General features: G+C 39.9%; 1 protein-coding gene across 2 annotated transcripts; it reads right to left on the bottom strand.

Moving 5' to 3' along the window:
• Positions 1–140: 140 nt before the first annotated feature.
• LOC148851938 (protein CELLULOSE SYNTHASE INTERACTIVE 3-like) lies at positions 141–14897 on the bottom strand. 2 transcript variants are annotated; one of them, XM_088944588.1, is made up of 8 exons: positions 14699–14897; positions 14215–14419; positions 13681–13779; positions 10285–13363; positions 7559–10103; positions 2164–2612; positions 581–697; positions 141–496 (listed from the first exon to the last, which is right to left on the bottom strand). In XM_088944588.1, the coding sequence occupies exons 4-8, from the start codon at positions 13339–13341 to the stop codon at positions 308–310; spliced, it is 6357 nt and encodes a 2118-aa protein (XP_088800714.1). In that variant the 5' UTR covers positions 13342–13363; positions 13681–13779; positions 14215–14419; positions 14699–14897; the 3' UTR covers positions 141–307. The 2 variants fall into 2 exon arrangements, with proteins under 2 accessions (XP_088800714.1, XP_088800716.1); XM_088944590.1 differs by having other exon boundaries at positions 14602–14699.
• Positions 14898–16329: the final 1432 nt, after the last annotated feature.

A 16329-nucleotide genomic window follows, 5' to 3' on the forward strand; every position in this document is an offset into this window, starting at 1 on the left:
ACCCTCTACGACTCTGAATAGAAAAGGCAATATAAGAGAAAAACCAAAGGGCTGAAACCCAAGCAAGGGTTAACATCTGCTGTTGAATGATGGCGTTCTGGGAACTGTTAGACGTTTAGCCTTGGCAGCTTGTAAGCATATTTACATTTAACCTCAGCAGTGTGATTTTTAATTGATGCAAAACTGGACTAGCAGAGTAGCAGGAATAGTACTTGCAACCGACCGACTTACAATATATATATTGGGATGGAAATATTTAGCCAATTAATTTCTTGTGTACAGGTGTACAAGTTTAGATGCCGACTGCTCATTCAGATGCTTTCTCATTTGTCATCTTATTTGACCAGGTGATATCAATTTCTAATGTACGAGAAGATCCGTCCTTGTCCTTCTCCTCCTCCTTCTTGTTGCCATTCTGGTTAAGGCTGAAAATCCCACTGTATTCCCCCTGAAAAACAACTTTGTCTATCTGGATTGTCACTGTGCCAAGAGTTGTCTGCAAGGAGCACAATTACCAACCTGTCACAATGAAGTTCTGTAGGACTGGAAAGTAAAAGCATGCAACGGAATACCCACATACCTGCCCGAATGTATTTTTGTTTTTGCAAGCGATGTGAAGCATTTGTCCTTTTGGAGGCACATCAAATGCCCAAGTAAACTCTTCTTGCCATTCTGGACTTGTAGTGTGGCTCACTACCTAATTATGATGATCAATTGTTTTAGTGTCAGCCACAAATGAAAATACTGAGCGGAAAATTAATATCTAGTCACTACTAACACGATGGTAATATATTGAACCTTTCATAAAATATCACCTATAAATTAAAGGAAATAGGTTAGAGCGAATAAGACGAAACATCTTTCATGATTAAATACTTAGAACAATGTTTTCAACCTGTTGATTCGGTTGGTCTAACTGTTTGAACCATCACTCGATCATAATTCTGGGTCCCATTTCCTAAAACCCAAGGTCTGGTTGAGTAATTGACCCATTTGACCTGATCACTGGGTCACAGGTTGCACACTAAATATATATACAAACATGAAGAGGTCATAGCTTTGTACTTGATTACTCGATTGAGATGATCTTTTATTATTATTATTTTTTATTTTAGATAAATTTTCAAGATCTAAGGAGCTGAGGGTGTTTTGCCCTACTATTTTCAACAAAAAACATGTCTTTTGCCAAAAATCCTAATTTTTAACGTTTTTACAAATAAAAAATAAAAAACTGAAATAAAAAATATAATTTAAACATGAAATAATACCAACCTACCTACATACCTACATATATACATACATTTATGCTGATGTATCATGATTTGGTGGAACCGAGGACCTATGACCCAGAGGCAAAAAAACAAATTGAACTACCTCCAGATTGATTTTTAAAACATTGCTTCGGAATTTCTTCCAAGAAATTGCCAAACTTAATTTGCAATATACTTCATTATCAGTGAAAACTTCCAGAAATGTTAGCTTTCATCATTTTGTCTCTTCTATGATAATGAGGTTTACTATTTTCTTGATATTTATTTTCTAGCCTTAATAAATATTTATGTTCTCTCTCTCCGGCAAGTTTCAGATCAAAGCCCTTGCTACACTATTTGTATATATATTCGTTTTTTTTTTTGTTCTAAATAATAAACTAAAACTGGATATGACTCCATTGATATGGGGGATGGGGATGTGGCCAATCCAAAAGGTTATCCTATGCAGTTAATGGCTGGTTTGGATCAGCACACAATTCCTACAAGTAACAAAGACATGCTAGGTCGTGTCAGGAAGCTGCTATATGACCTTACTCATTTCCAAGTGTTGATGTAGTAACAACAACCATCCAGAAATGCAATATTTCCAGGTAAAAGGTTCTCACCTTGAACACGTGGCAAGGTTTTTAAGGATGAAATTTACCCTATAAATAAAGGATGAGAATGTTCCTATCCGACCCCACAGAACGTTGCTGCATGCAAGACTCATGGCTCAATTAGACTTCCCAAAATGGTCCTTGACTAGCAGACTAGTCTATATAATCAGGCAGAAGATCCAAGAGAAAGCTTAAATTAGGTGGATAACCGCATCGCCTTCATGGACAGGAGTGGAGCTAAATTGGTTGCAAATGAAGCCAGTATTGTGAGAAGCAGCTGCATAGGGGAGATTTACCTTTGTATGACGTGGAGGACAATTTCCAATAGTCAATCGACAGAAGGCACTCATGTTTCCCACTGTATTCTTCAAGTTGTTACCACGCTTAATAGTGACAGTCAAACATCCAGGTAAGCAATGCAATAGGCTTTCTGCTTTCTCATGGAATCTCGGTGGGCATTTCATCATCGTCTGCAAAACTGGAATAGCTTCACTAGCAATTTTAGCTTGTGTTTTAACAATATCTACTGGCAAAATTGACCATGACAGTCTCAACAAGCACAATATGTCCAGTACAGATTCCTGAGCTGCCTCACTGCCAGCCTTGAGTAGTCCTATCAAATGTGGGATGCACAGTGTAGCTGCCTCAGAATTATGAAGCTTCGAGAAGTTGCTGAACATCACATGTATTGTTCTCAGAACCTCCTCATAGACAATTGGCGTGGACCACTCTTTCTCCAATGTCGCTGCATGGCATGTTGATAGGATCCAAATTAGTAAAGACATGCACAAATAATAATATACAGATATGTTTTTTATATCAAAAGAAACATTTGCTTGCAAAAAAGAGTGCATAAAATAAACAAAAACTTCGCTGCAAAATGACAACCAACTTCTCCAGTGTTGGCTTGTCTTACATTGCTGACCCCAAGCCCAGATAAAAGATGAGGGTTGTGTCCGGTTGGCAGCTGGCATGAAAACCTGTAGTCAATCTGATATGAACATGATGAATCCTGACCACCCTTGCGTGCAGATAAAAAGAAAAGAAAAATATTCCAAGTGCCCATTTGATGTTTTCTTGATGGAAATTGTGCTCAAATATGTTGCCTCACTTTGGAGCAAAAAGAAACTTTATATTGGGCTCAATCCCGGACTCTGTTTGATAAAATCAGTTCGATTTTTATACTGCTCCAGATAGAAGCTGTAACCAATTTCCAAATATCTGATTTCAATGGATAATAACATTCCTACTACTATTATATATGTCCAAAAAAGTGGATCCTGACTCTTAATTTACAGATTATGGTAGATGATCTACCATGGTCCAATTTCGTGTAGGGGGTCTTTGGAACCTTGGTGTTCCATTTCTGTTTAAAGTCCAGCTAAGCACCATTGTAGGTGTTTTAACTTTACCTTCCAAAAATCCTGTTTGGTTGGACAAAATCAAGTACAAGTTTTTGCACTACTCACTGCATACAGTAATGTGCATGGAGGTGGTGGGGGAAAGCATCATAAAGTTGTTTCCCCCAACAGGAGCATTTCCACTTCGGATGTCCTATTTGGTGCCTAGATTATCTAGGTGTTTAAAACAATAATAAATTATTATACACTGTATTATGTGGTAAAACATCTCCAGCTCTGAAAATCAAGGATCAAAATTTCGTAATATATCAGCCTGTATCAGCCGATATATATTGCATTGGTGTTGATGGATCATTAATATGTGAAATACTTGGTGTTTTGGGGGTTTAACCTATTGTGGGGGTATACAGGCCTTATACCGACCCCCTGAACAGGTTTGAAAAAAAAATCTGAAAAAATATAAAGCATGTTCCAAAGTCAACATTTAGAACCTTGATAGAAATCCAATGCCAAAAATCAAGTACAAATACTGAGACTTAGAACATCATACCAAACACTCACTTGGTTATTTTCATTATACAAAAACTTATTTCCCTAAAATTCAAAATTTCAAACACATTTTTTATAAGAAATAACTCCTTTTCTTTCCAATGATATCCCTTGTTACTAGATCCAGACTGGGTGGGGTGGGGTGGGGGGGGGGGTTCAAGGGGTTCATGATTATCATAAAGCCAATGTAATGGCCTAGATTAGTAGGGCCCAGGTCCACAAACATTAGGCTGGATTATGATTGGACCCAATTTTAGTCCCTAGGTTAAAAATCCATTATTCCATTATTAGACTTACACGTTGCATGCCTTGGCGTGTTCCAACAGAACACTACCACTTCCCTATCGAGCATTAACATCATCTTATCTCCATCATTCCATGTTGTCATTATCCAACTCTGTATTTATCTTTTTTATCCTTCTTTTTCTCCTTGAACTCTTTCAGAAATTTATCATGATATTAGAGCATCTCCTAACCCAGGTCAATCATTGCGATGGAAGAATCTACAGTCATACTACCAGCATAGAGGGGCACAGTTCTAGTAACCAGCCTACTTACTGGTGAGACTTATGCCACTTGGAGCAGAGCCTTGACCATGGCACTTTCAGCCAAGAATAAACCTGGCTTCATTGATTGAAGTATCACAAAACCTGAGATGTCTGAGGCAAAATTTTCAGTGTGGCAGCAAGCAAATAATATGGTTCTTCTGTGGATACTAAGCACCATGCATAGAGACCTTGCCCCAAGTGTGGAAAGATCTAAGGAGCAATTCTCTGTCAGTAATGGACCAAGAATTTATCAACTCCAGTGGTCAACTGCAACGCTCCAGAAAAACAATTCTTCCGTGGCAGCTTATTATAACAACTTGGAAGGCCAGTGTGATGAACTTATGACTTACGCACCTCTCCGTTCATGGTTCTTGTTCCTACTCAGGCTCCAAAGAGATAAGTACTTAATTTTCAACGTCAGCAACTAATGCAATTTTTTTATGGGTCTAAATGATGGCTACTCTATTGTTCGTTCTTAGATTCACTTAATGGATCCCTTGCCCACCAATGGGATGGCCTATTCTCTAGTTTTGCAAGATTAAACACACAGAGCTATCCAATCTCATTCCTGACAGTGCTGCACTTGGTACGATATTGGAAACTGCAACTTGCACAGACATTGCTACCAAAACACCCCTGGTATAGGCAATGCATCATACCCACCAAAGTTGAAAGAACGGTGCACCTACTGTAATATTATTGGACACACTCGGGACGTGTGCTACAAACTTAATGAATACCCTCCACGTTTCAAGTGCCGCATTAATAACACAAGTAATCCACGCCCATCAAAAGATGATAATCCAGATGGCAGCTCGAATCCCTCATGAATTGCCAGCAGCCCAGCACTCAGATCATGACTGAACAGTAGCCAACTGATCATTAAGCTATTGAATAAGATAAAGCTCTCCTGCTAATTTAGCTGATTTGTCATCTTGCCTAATTTCTTAGTCATTGAATAGCATCAATTGGGTCATTGACATAGGTGCTAGTGAACACATGGTGGGGAACCCTAACGGTGGGGAACCCTAACTTTCTCTCCTCCACCACTAAACATGACAAATCCCTAAGCCCTATTACTCTACCAGGTGACCGTGTTACACCTGTTGCATCTGTTGGTTGTGCTTCACTTAACAAAGATTATTGCTGAGTTTTCGTTTTAATCTTCTTTATGTTAGTAAGTTGACTGTGACATTTTACCCTGATCATTGTGTATTTAAGGACCTTTCGACGAAGAAAGTAATTGGACTAGGTAAAGAACATGGCTGGATATATTATTTTCTTCATGACACACCACCAACATCACACTCACTTTTACCTAACTGAGCTTTGACCTATGGCACTGGCGACTTGATCATCCATCATCTGGGCCCTTGAATAAATTTAAATCTAGCTTTCTTGGTGTTAATTCTACTTCTTGTCCATCCATACGTAGTGATGTTTGTCCTCTTGCAAAGAAACACGCATACCATTTATGAAGAGTTCAATCACTACTGATGCACCCTTCTCTATAATGCATTGTGACATATGGGGTCCTCCTTTTCTGGGGTAAGCTACTTTCTTTCCATTGTGGATGATTTCACCATATGTACGTGGGTCTTCTTAATGCAATTCAAATAAGAGATTTTGCACATTTTACAATACTTCCATTCGTATGTAAAGACCCAATTTACCCTTTCCATTAAAATCTTACGTACCGATAATGGTAAAGATTTTTTTTTTCACATCCCATGCAGTCTTTCTTATATGCAAATGGCATTATTCATCACCATATTTGTGTCTTCAATCCCCAGCAAAATGGTGTTGTGGAGCGGAAGCACCACCACCTACTTAACGTGGCATGTGCTCTCCATTTCCAATTAGGCCTTTCTCTTGATTTCTGGGTAGAGTGCATCCTTACTGCTGCATATTTAGTGACATGTGTATTAATCTTGACCTTTTGTTTTTTTGTAAAAGTAAGGCCTTCGCTATGAAGTTGAGACTTTAATGTTTTTAGTTAGAAATTTTCTATTTCCAAATATCTGATTAATAGTGGCTATTTGGTTGGTTGGAGGAACTAAGAGGTGGACCATAATGAGCTTATTTATAAAGATAGGCCTAAGAATGGTAAGTGTCGTCCAAATAAAATCATGGACATATGTAGCTAATATGGTGAGGCTAGAATGGAAGTGGAGGATAATAGAGTAGCCGCAGATTTACAGTCCGAGCAACAAAATGACAGGAAAGAGGGGGGAAGGAAATTAGGGAGAGGTGGATTCGAAGAGTCTTCTAAGGAAGCTATCCCCGAGAAGGAAAAAGTGGGCATCGATAGATTAGTGGACAGACAGGTCAAAATCGGGAAATTTCTTGGATTATTCTCCTTTGGGGGGTGGGGGTGGGGAGCGGTAGTCAGGAAATAAATTGAACAGTTTGAAAGAAACCGAAGGGAAGAGCTGAACAACTTGAGGAGTGTGGGAGGAAGGGGGTGAGGCCTGGGAGGAAGGTGAAGGGGGAGAGAAAGGAATAGTGGATGAAAAATAATGGGTTGTCCACTAAGTAGCAGTTGGGGAAGGAGGTTCTGTTTGAGAATGTAGAAGGCTCGGGTTTGACGGGGGAGGAGGGAGTTCTCTTTTGTTTTGTTGCCTTCAAGCAGCAGTGCATCTTCTCAGAGGTTCAAGTTGTGGGTGAAAGGGGAGGGGGATTGCGTAGCTGTGGTTGTTATTTTTTTTGGATCCTGGATTTTGTTTGCATGTTAATGCGAAAGTTTCATTTTGGGTTTCGTTTTATGTTTTCTTTTGGGGTGTTTGGTTTAGTAAGAGTTTTGTGTGGTTGATGTGATGGTTTTGGGTGTAAAGTTTTCAAAGAAAGTGTTTGGGATATTGTCGGTCCGTGGTCCTTAGTTTTGTTTGGAGGTGTTCCCTCAACACCTCTCTAGGTTGTAATCGCTTTTTCTTTTATTTGAAACAGCCAAAAAAAGAACTTACATAGCAATTGCAATCCCCCTATTTCACCATTCTGACTAAATTATATTTAGAATATAACCAACAGTCTGAAGGGTTAGGAAAAATTAAGTAGATTATAAACTATAGGTTGATATAAATATGCAATTATGTAAAACTATAGTCTATGGCTGACTCTACATAAACATGATATTAAGTTATTAACAAGGGAAGATGATCTGCAAACTATAAGGAGGATTCATGGAAATGGTTGACAAGAGAGGTAACGGTTATGGTCTTTCAGAAATGACTTACCTGTCAAAGATCCGATGAGCTCATTTGATACGTACTCTTGAAGCGTGTGATTCGAAAATAGTAACTTGATCAGCAACGCTGTTTGAGCAGCAATGTCTGGATTGGGAGAAAGTAGTAGTTCCTCAAGTACCAATATGCCACCTGCTTCTGCAACTACTCGCCTATTTGTCCTACTATGGACAACAAAGTTTTGCAATGCACAAATGACCACCGTTTTCATATCTTCATTTGGTTGGTCTTCAAGCAAGCTTATCAGAGCATGACATGCAGATGTAGAATCACTAGCCCTAGCAAGTACTTCATACTGGGAGAGGTCACCAAGAGCAATAGCTGCAAGGAACTTACCTGTCTCTGATTTGGTTTGTGGATCCAAAAGATACTGAGACAAAGGAGCTATTGCATATCTGCAAACCTTCTTTTTTCGTACCCTTTCATTGTTAAATAATGCTTCAAGTAGTCTTCCAGATGCCTCTTCACACTGATGAGATGTTAGAAGGTCCATCAACAGATCAATTGCACCGGCATCAACCATCAGTTCAGCACTGGAAGGATTACTCCTCTCTAGAACAATCAAGGCATTAAGAGCAACTGTAACAGTGCTCTCCAATACTGAGTGCAACATTTTCACCAGCACCTCTAGAGAAACTTTGTAATAATACTCGGTGTCTATTTTTAAAATATTTGATAGGACCAATGAAGCTGATTCCAACAATTCTTCTGGTGGTTGAGGATCATCTTGAATAATAACCTTGGAGAGCTCGAAAATACCCCCAGCATCAGCTACAGCCTTTGGCCAGACTGTGGAGATACTCTCTAATGCCTTTATAGCAGTTTGCTGCACGTTCAGTTTTCCAGTTCCTGCAAGCTGAACGATAGGCGCAATTGCATTTTGTGTTGTAATATCCTCTTGGAAATTCTCCACTGCTAGAAGATGAGACAACAACTCAGTGCCTAATTGCTGGATGGTTTGAGATGGGGATTTCAAAAGTATAATTAGATGTTTAATTACTTGGCTAGGAGTAAGTTTCAAAGTTGCAAGGTTTTCTGGTTTCTCCAAAATATTTACAAGTGTTTGCAAGGCACTATGCTGTCCCGATATGCTGATATCTTGACGTTGTAAAGCCATGAATAGAGGCTCAAGCATTTTTATAGCAGCTGAGCTTTTTGCAATCCCACTATTATTTGTTAAGACGCGAAACAACTTAGCAATTGAGGAACACAGTGAACCAGGTGCAGAAGGGAGTAACTCAAGACATCTATCGATAATGCCGGCTTTGACCATATCCAACTTGCAAGGAGTATGGTCTTTCCCCAACTTTATGAGAGCATTGATGCTAGCCTCAGTAATTTGGTTATTTGACTTAGCAACCAAGCCAACAAGAAGATCTACAACATTATGTGCTGCTGCAAATTCAACTTGTTGTTCATCATCCAATAACCTCTCAAAGGCGCATACACCAGATTCCACGGCTGCACTTGTATCTGATTGCATGAGTGATATGAGAAACTGTATACATTCAGTGGCAATTGGCATTGCCCGCACTTTTGGGTTACCAAACAGAACGAAACACAGTTGTGCAGCATTTTTCTTCAATTCTAATGATGAAGAAGATGCTAAAATCTTGTACAACATCTCAAGTGGATCTCCTTCTACATCTGCTAAATATGATGCCTTTGAAGCACTTCCTGATGTCAATTTTATTAGGGCAACAAGAATTTCCTGTTGCTCTCTTTCCGATCCAGTATTAAGCATTTCAACTAAAGGTTGAATGGCTTGTCTGGCTAATTCAGTATCTCTGATGTTCTCATAATCAAAAAGTTCTTGCAGAGCCCCAACAGCACTAAGCCTAGCACTTCTTGACCCCAAATGCAAGACAGCTATGAGTTGATTCAAAGAACTAAGAGAAGCTTCATGGCGAACAACATCGGGGTTGCTATACAAGATTCTTAATAGTTCAGATATGGTAGTCTCAGTTGTGTCTTTAGGACTCAGAGACAGGTATTTTGCTAAAGCATCAAGAGCTCCAGCTTCAGCCATTGCAAGTTTGTGGGCATCCTTTCCACCAGCAATATGCGTCAAAAGATGAACAGCAATTGAAGGGGCACCTGGCCTATCTGGCATTGGTCTCAAGAGATCCACTAGCAAAGGTATTAAATTAAGTGCAATAGAGCCAGTTCTTACATCTTTGATTCTAAAAAGGTGATCCAGAACAACTTGATCAGGATTTTGTAGTAAAGAAAATTCTTCAGATAGAGTGACCAGCTTTGGCATATCTAGTTCAATGTAACCAATTAAAGCCAGTAACCTTGCAACTGCACCTGAATTTGCAATCCCAAGTTGTATACCCTTATTTCCACTACTGACAAGACTAGCCATTGCCTGAGTGGCAAAGTATCTATCAATCGCTTTATCAGATTTGAGCAGAAGAGCAAGTAAAGGTATGATCCTCATGGTTGCAGGAGAAAGAACAACATTTGCATCCTGAAACAAAATAGCCAGAAGTAGGGCACTAATCCATATGCCTTCTGTATCCTCAAATTTTGCCTGTAATGAAACAATCTTTTTCATTCAGATACATAGAAGTAAAAAAAATGTAAAAATGTTAATAAAATAAACCAGATCCATATTTAGATGAATACAAAAGAACCCGACTTAAAAAGATGTAACTACCTCAAAGATAGGTGGCAAGGGGGTTTAAGAAAGAAGAAAAAGAGAAAAAACCTACCTGTGGATTGGCAGTATAACTTGCAAGCTTATCAGACAGAGCTTCCAATCCTCCAGCTTCCTTGACAATGATTTTGTTCTTTGCATTAAATGAAGAAATTATTGCTAGCAACCACAAAGGAACCGTTCCACCCAAGACAGTGGCTGGATCAGGAACATCAAATTTGTTTCCCTCCCATAAATGAGTCCTTTCCATATAATCCCTAGGTTTTCTTACTTTAATTTCTAGAGAGCGGCAGCTAGAATCATGCTTCATCATATCAACAAGAGCATAAATGAGTGGCTTTATAAAACCTGATGCTGCAAGTGCATCCATTGATTTCTGTTTGTGTTCCTTGGCAGCACAAGTGAGTAGTGCAGCCCCTCCAACTCTCACTTGTAGACTGGATGAGTTCATTATTCTATTAGCTAGCGAAACGATTGCTCTTGGGTTTGCAACTAATAGATCACCAAGAACAACAGGTTGATCACCACATAACCTACACAGAATTTCTATTACCTTGTCTTGTGCTCGAGGAAGCCCATCAGCTAAACAGTGTACAAGTGGCTCTAAACTGGAGGGAACTTCAAGTAGTGCAGCCCATGGGGGTTTAGTGAAGTTCACACTCTGTTTTGTCCTAGCCAAAATTGCAACTGCTTCTAGAGCATGAGTGGAACCAGTCCCATCCATGTCCAATTCAGTCAAGGAATTAACAAGTGCAAGAACCAGAAAACGGCACTGTGCGTCTCCCGTAAGAACATCTTCTACTGGGAAATGATTTAATAACTGATGAAGCGCGCGCGATGCATTCTTCTTACCTTCTAAGCTCCCTTCTCCGAGTACTCTTGTCAAAGCTGAGACGACATCTTCTTCCAGAGCTTCAGCAGCTATCTGAGGATCAGAGAGAAGATCGGCCAGTGCAGTTAGTGCAGTCTCAGCAGCATCGATGGAAGCTGTTTTCGCCAGCTTGATTAGTGCCTTGACATCTCTTTCAGCAATGCAAGGCATCTTGTTCGTGGTCTTAGCCTTAGCCTTGGTTGGACAGGACAATTCGCCCTGGGCCGGAGTTGATTGCTTTGCAACCTGAGTTTCTTTTTCGTTGGTCAATATTTTCTTACAAGGGAGAACAATATTATCAGCTGCAAGACTATCACAAATATCTTGTCTACTGTTAAATAGATCAGCAAGAACTGAAGTTGCATACTCTTGAGTTTCCTTATTTGAGGAGTTGAGAAACTGGACAAGAGATGTAAGGACTTTATTAGCAGGAGTACCCTTCTGCACAAGGTCTTCTTGGGGGGCCATGGTGAGTGCATGACCCAACACCCTAATAATGTGTTCCTTTGACTGTGGAGTATCTCCTAGAAGCAACGCCAAAAGCTGATCAATGGTATCTGAATCAACCAATCGTATAAGCTTTCTAAGTGCCCTTGCTGAAGCTTCTTGTCCTTTAGGGCTCCCACTTTTTAGAAGCCATAGTAATGCTGGGATGGCTCCGGCACTTTCAACACAGGCACATATGTCTTCACTGTGGCAACATAAATTCCACAACACATGTGCGGCATCTTCCCTTGCCCTCTGAGAACCCACCTCTAATAACTGTACCAGTGGAGGAATGCCACCGGCAGCAGTGATAGCCCATTTGCTGTCATCGGCATGATCTGTTAAGATTACAAGCATCGCAACAGCATACTCTTGATGTTGTTCACTAGATAAACCCAGAAAAGATATTAATAACTGAACGCCCTCTTTCTTTCCAAGAGCCTCCCATGGATCCACCCCATCGCAGCATAAGCTGATAAAAGAGAGAATCAGATATTCTTGAACATCAGCTGATGCCATGGTTATCAGTCCGATGAGGACGCTCTTTGCATCTGCATGATTGAGCCATCTCGATAGATAAGTGTTTCCATAGAGGCAGGCCAAAGCCTCAAGGACACGGTGCTGAACCGGCTTATTATCTCGAGGCTTTAAGAGCATTACTAGAATATCTTCTATCTGTGTTTCATCAAATGGTTCTTCTTCAGTGCTAGATGTCTGTTCAAAGATCATCAGTGAATATGCTAGCGTTCCAATTATATCAGCAACTGGAGCAGCCAATCGAGGTGCTTGGGACAGTTCTCCGAGATAAAGTATCAGAGAAGACATCCCACCACAGATATTTGCTAAAGCACGAATGGCATGTCCCTGCAAAGCCTGTGCGCACTCCCCCTGCATACGCTCCTTAGAAGGAGCAACTACAGCTCCAATAAGAACAGGTATGCCGCCTGCATCCACCATAGCCGTCTTACCCCTTGTTGAATCAGATGAAAGAGCCTCCAAAGCATCGGTAGCACTTGCACGAACCGAAATATCATTTTCCTTACTCACCAGTCGAAGCAATACTTCAACAGCACTAGCATCTATAACTTTGGGGATACAATCACTAAAAGTAAACATCAAACGAGCCAGGAGAGAGGCTGCATTGGACTGAGCAACAGCATTATCAGAAGAAAGAAGTCCAACAATAATATCTACTCCTCCTGCCTCAAGTGTAGCCTTCCAATGCCCATCCTTGTCTCCACAAAGGTTCCTCAAGGCTCCAGTGATAAAACCCTCTACCACTTTGTCCTGTTTGATTTTTGGATTGAGCTGATCCCACAGGGTTGGAACCACACCTTCTGTGACAAATATTTTCATACCCACGTGATCATCCGATAACCCACCACAGGAAACTTCATAGATTGCCTCTGCAGCTGCCCTCCTGCTCTCAGTTGATTCAGACTGCAGAAGCGAGAGTAATGGTGGTATACACCCTCCAAGCAGCACCTTCACCCGTAAGTCTTCTTCCTTGCAGAGAGCACTCAGAGTTGCAGCAACATTCGTTTTAGCCACACGCGTACCATTCCTGAGGATGGATATAAACAATGGCATGGCCTGTGAGTGGGAACCGATAAATGTTCTTGCCTCCTTTCTTGCTCTAGCAATGCCCAGCAAACGTGTTGTAATAAGCTCTTTTTCATGTGGTGAGGACATATCGGCATGTAGCTGCTCAATGAAATGAGCAGTAGTAGACATTGTAGATTTTGGATCATCCATTCTCGTAATTCCAGTTGTTTCCCTGAGAAAAAAAAAAAAAAAACAACAGGGAATCCCTCAGCAAGAGTAATCATTTAGTAGTATAAGATATCAAAATCAGTCCACAAATTGTCAAGGGAGTTCCAGAGTTACTTGCAACAACTTAAAAACAATGTATTAGATTAACCAATTGAAAGACTTCAAACAATTCTTTTGGTAATAATTTGATCAGAATGCGGTTCGATCTTGAGACCAACTAGAAATTACAATCATTAGTTAATCCCTAAGAACACATTCTGGTGTCAGAACCATTCACTGTTAGTATAGACTAAGAGATCAAGTGATGGGAGAAATACAAACCTAGGCAGAGAAGTAAATGAGGATATGAGCTCTTGGGGTTCAGGGAGGGAGACTTTGATATTTGCATGAATTGTCAAATCTAGCTCTTGCTGTGGCCGCCTGCACATCAAAGGCATTAAACAACTCGAAGGATGAAATAACAATGTCAACAACCAATTCTTAAGTCTCACGACCCCCACCCAGTCCCCCTAAAAATGAAAAAAAAAAAAAAGGAAAATCAGCAAAGGAAGAAACAAATTAAGTATTAAACATTAAAAAGGACAAAAAATATCTACTTCCACTCAAACTGACAAAATTCAATAAGATTGTAACATAACCCAGAAAACCCAGTTCAAATTTTCCAAGCTACAACGACGTCCAGATCCAATTTCTTGCCTACAACCACAAGTTTTAAGCTCCCACGCTTAGGAAACCAAATTGCAGTAATTCGACCCAATATGTAGGATACATATATTAATGAGATGATGCAGTTAGCATATAAAACAAATTATCCACCACATTAATCACATATGAAGAGATCGCAAATTAATGTACCTGAGGCCACAAATAATGCAAATGTCGAAGAACTCCCCCTCTGCTTTTTAATTCCAGCTCCTCCTCATCCTCCTCTGCCCGAGAAGATTGAAGTTTAGTTCTTCTCCATCGAATTGTCTACTGGTTCAATATAGGAGGGCGAAACACGTAGAGGCAGAGCTCACAACAGTAAGCTCCGGCCCCTGTAATTCAATCCATCCACCATCTGCAGCATCAACAACAACTCAAATATCATTTAACGGCGAAAATACAGATCTCCAAAAGAAAAATTAGAAACAATTACGTAAATTCCGCCATTAACAATGCCAAAAAAAATCGATCACGAATTGCAGGAATGGTTGCTACAAGAACCAAAAATAAAAATAAAAAAGGGAGTAAGAACAGTACAGAGATCAGATCACAAGCACATTACAGAAGGTAGGGCAAGACCCATCATTTTCTTCATTAAGGAAAACAAGAAACGAATATAAACTTAAACCCATACCCTGAAATTAAGACTCTCTGAAATACAAAAATGGCCGTTTTGTTTATTTTTCCGCAATCTCTGTCACTGGCTTCTGTCTCCCATGGTGGGAACCGTTTGAGAGAAAGTTAGAGAGGGAAATGTGTATAGAGAGAGAGAGAGAGAGAGAGTGGATGGTGCAAGTCTTTTCTTTTCCTTCCTCTTTCTCTCTCTTTTCTTTATTTTCTCTTTCTTCCCATTAATTCATTTCCTTTTGTTTTGTTGTCAGAGAAAACGGGCGTTTGATTCGGTGAGAGTGTGGAAGGCAATGACTCAAAATCAAATATATGGTTTTCCCCTGTTCTGTATTCTCTACCTAATTGATTGGTTTATATTCAGACCCACTTTCTCCGGATGGTTGGATGGTTTCCTTTTCTATGGGATGGTTTTGTCCAATGAGAATGATTTGGCCTGATTTTGAGTTTTCACAGGTAATCTTCACCCAAGTTGGCAAGGTTCAATGGAGGTTGGCTACCAGTCAAAAGGGTTGGTGGTGTGGGGAATAGGATCTATACGGGCCGTCTAATAGATCTTCTTCATTTATTATTTGTATGTTTGCCAATTACCTGACCCATCACTTCGCTCTGTTATATTTGCTATAATTAAGGGTGGCTCATCAATTGCTCTCTTATTAAATTGGAGCAACTGAAGGATATATCCACTCATCTGCCACCAATGCAGGTGAATTTACCAGTACCGCTCCTTAAGATTGTGTGTGTTTTTTTTATTATATTGAGATTAGTGAAAACAAATGCTGGAACGTTTGTCACATCTTATTTTTTACTTCCAGAGATCTTATCTTTTTGCAGTATAAATATAATGTATATGTATAAATGAAAAGTAAATGTGAATAGTTTGTATGGCAAGGAGTTATCTCATTGGAGATGACAGAAAATGGGTCTTAATTTGGGTTTGATCTGAGGTGCTTCTGTTTTTGAAACTAGATGGACTAGATTGGATCTGTTTAAATTAACCTGCAACACTGAAAATAATGGGTCTTAGATATAAGACCTTTAACCCCATTAATGGAGATGGTTGTAGGATGGACATGATTTCATCCACTTTTAAGAGGATGGTTTGAATGAATGGGATATGATCAAGACATAAAACCTCTATATGTTTATGATCATTTACTCTGGTAGGGGAATAGGGATGCTCTTGCAGAGAATGATTGGTTGGGGTGATGATGTTGCAGAAAGATGAAGATTTGTAAAGACTGAAGAACGGTTTGGATTGAGTATATGAACCCAGAATGAACCCCGCCATTTTTATTCATACAACGCAGAAAGAACAATAGGATTGGCTAAGTGGGCCATGAATTGCTGGTTCTCAAGACTCAGCCAGCTTGCCTCTGTTGAAATATCTGGAATGGCAACAATGGTACCTTCAAGGTTTCTCTGTTACCTTTTGCAGGTGAAGAAGAGAGTATCTCTATCCACTTGGGTGATCTCCTGTTCTTCTGAATGTTGTAAATCTTTCTGATATGGAGGGATAAGTGCTCTCTTGTCGTTAAATGAAGCCCAAATCATGTCTGTAGATAGTTATGCTCAGAGATATATGGTTAAGATGAGAGTCACTTTCAACAGATACAAACTGCAACGAGGCTAGTACAG

The sequence above is a fragment of the Nelumbo lutea genome, chromosome 5, assembly GCF_056320005.1.
Source record: "Nelumbo lutea isolate HS-2025 chromosome 5, American lotus-T2T, whole genome shotgun sequence".
Classification (NCBI taxonomy): domain Eukaryota; kingdom Viridiplantae; phylum Streptophyta; class Magnoliopsida; order Proteales; family Nelumbonaceae; genus Nelumbo; species Nelumbo lutea.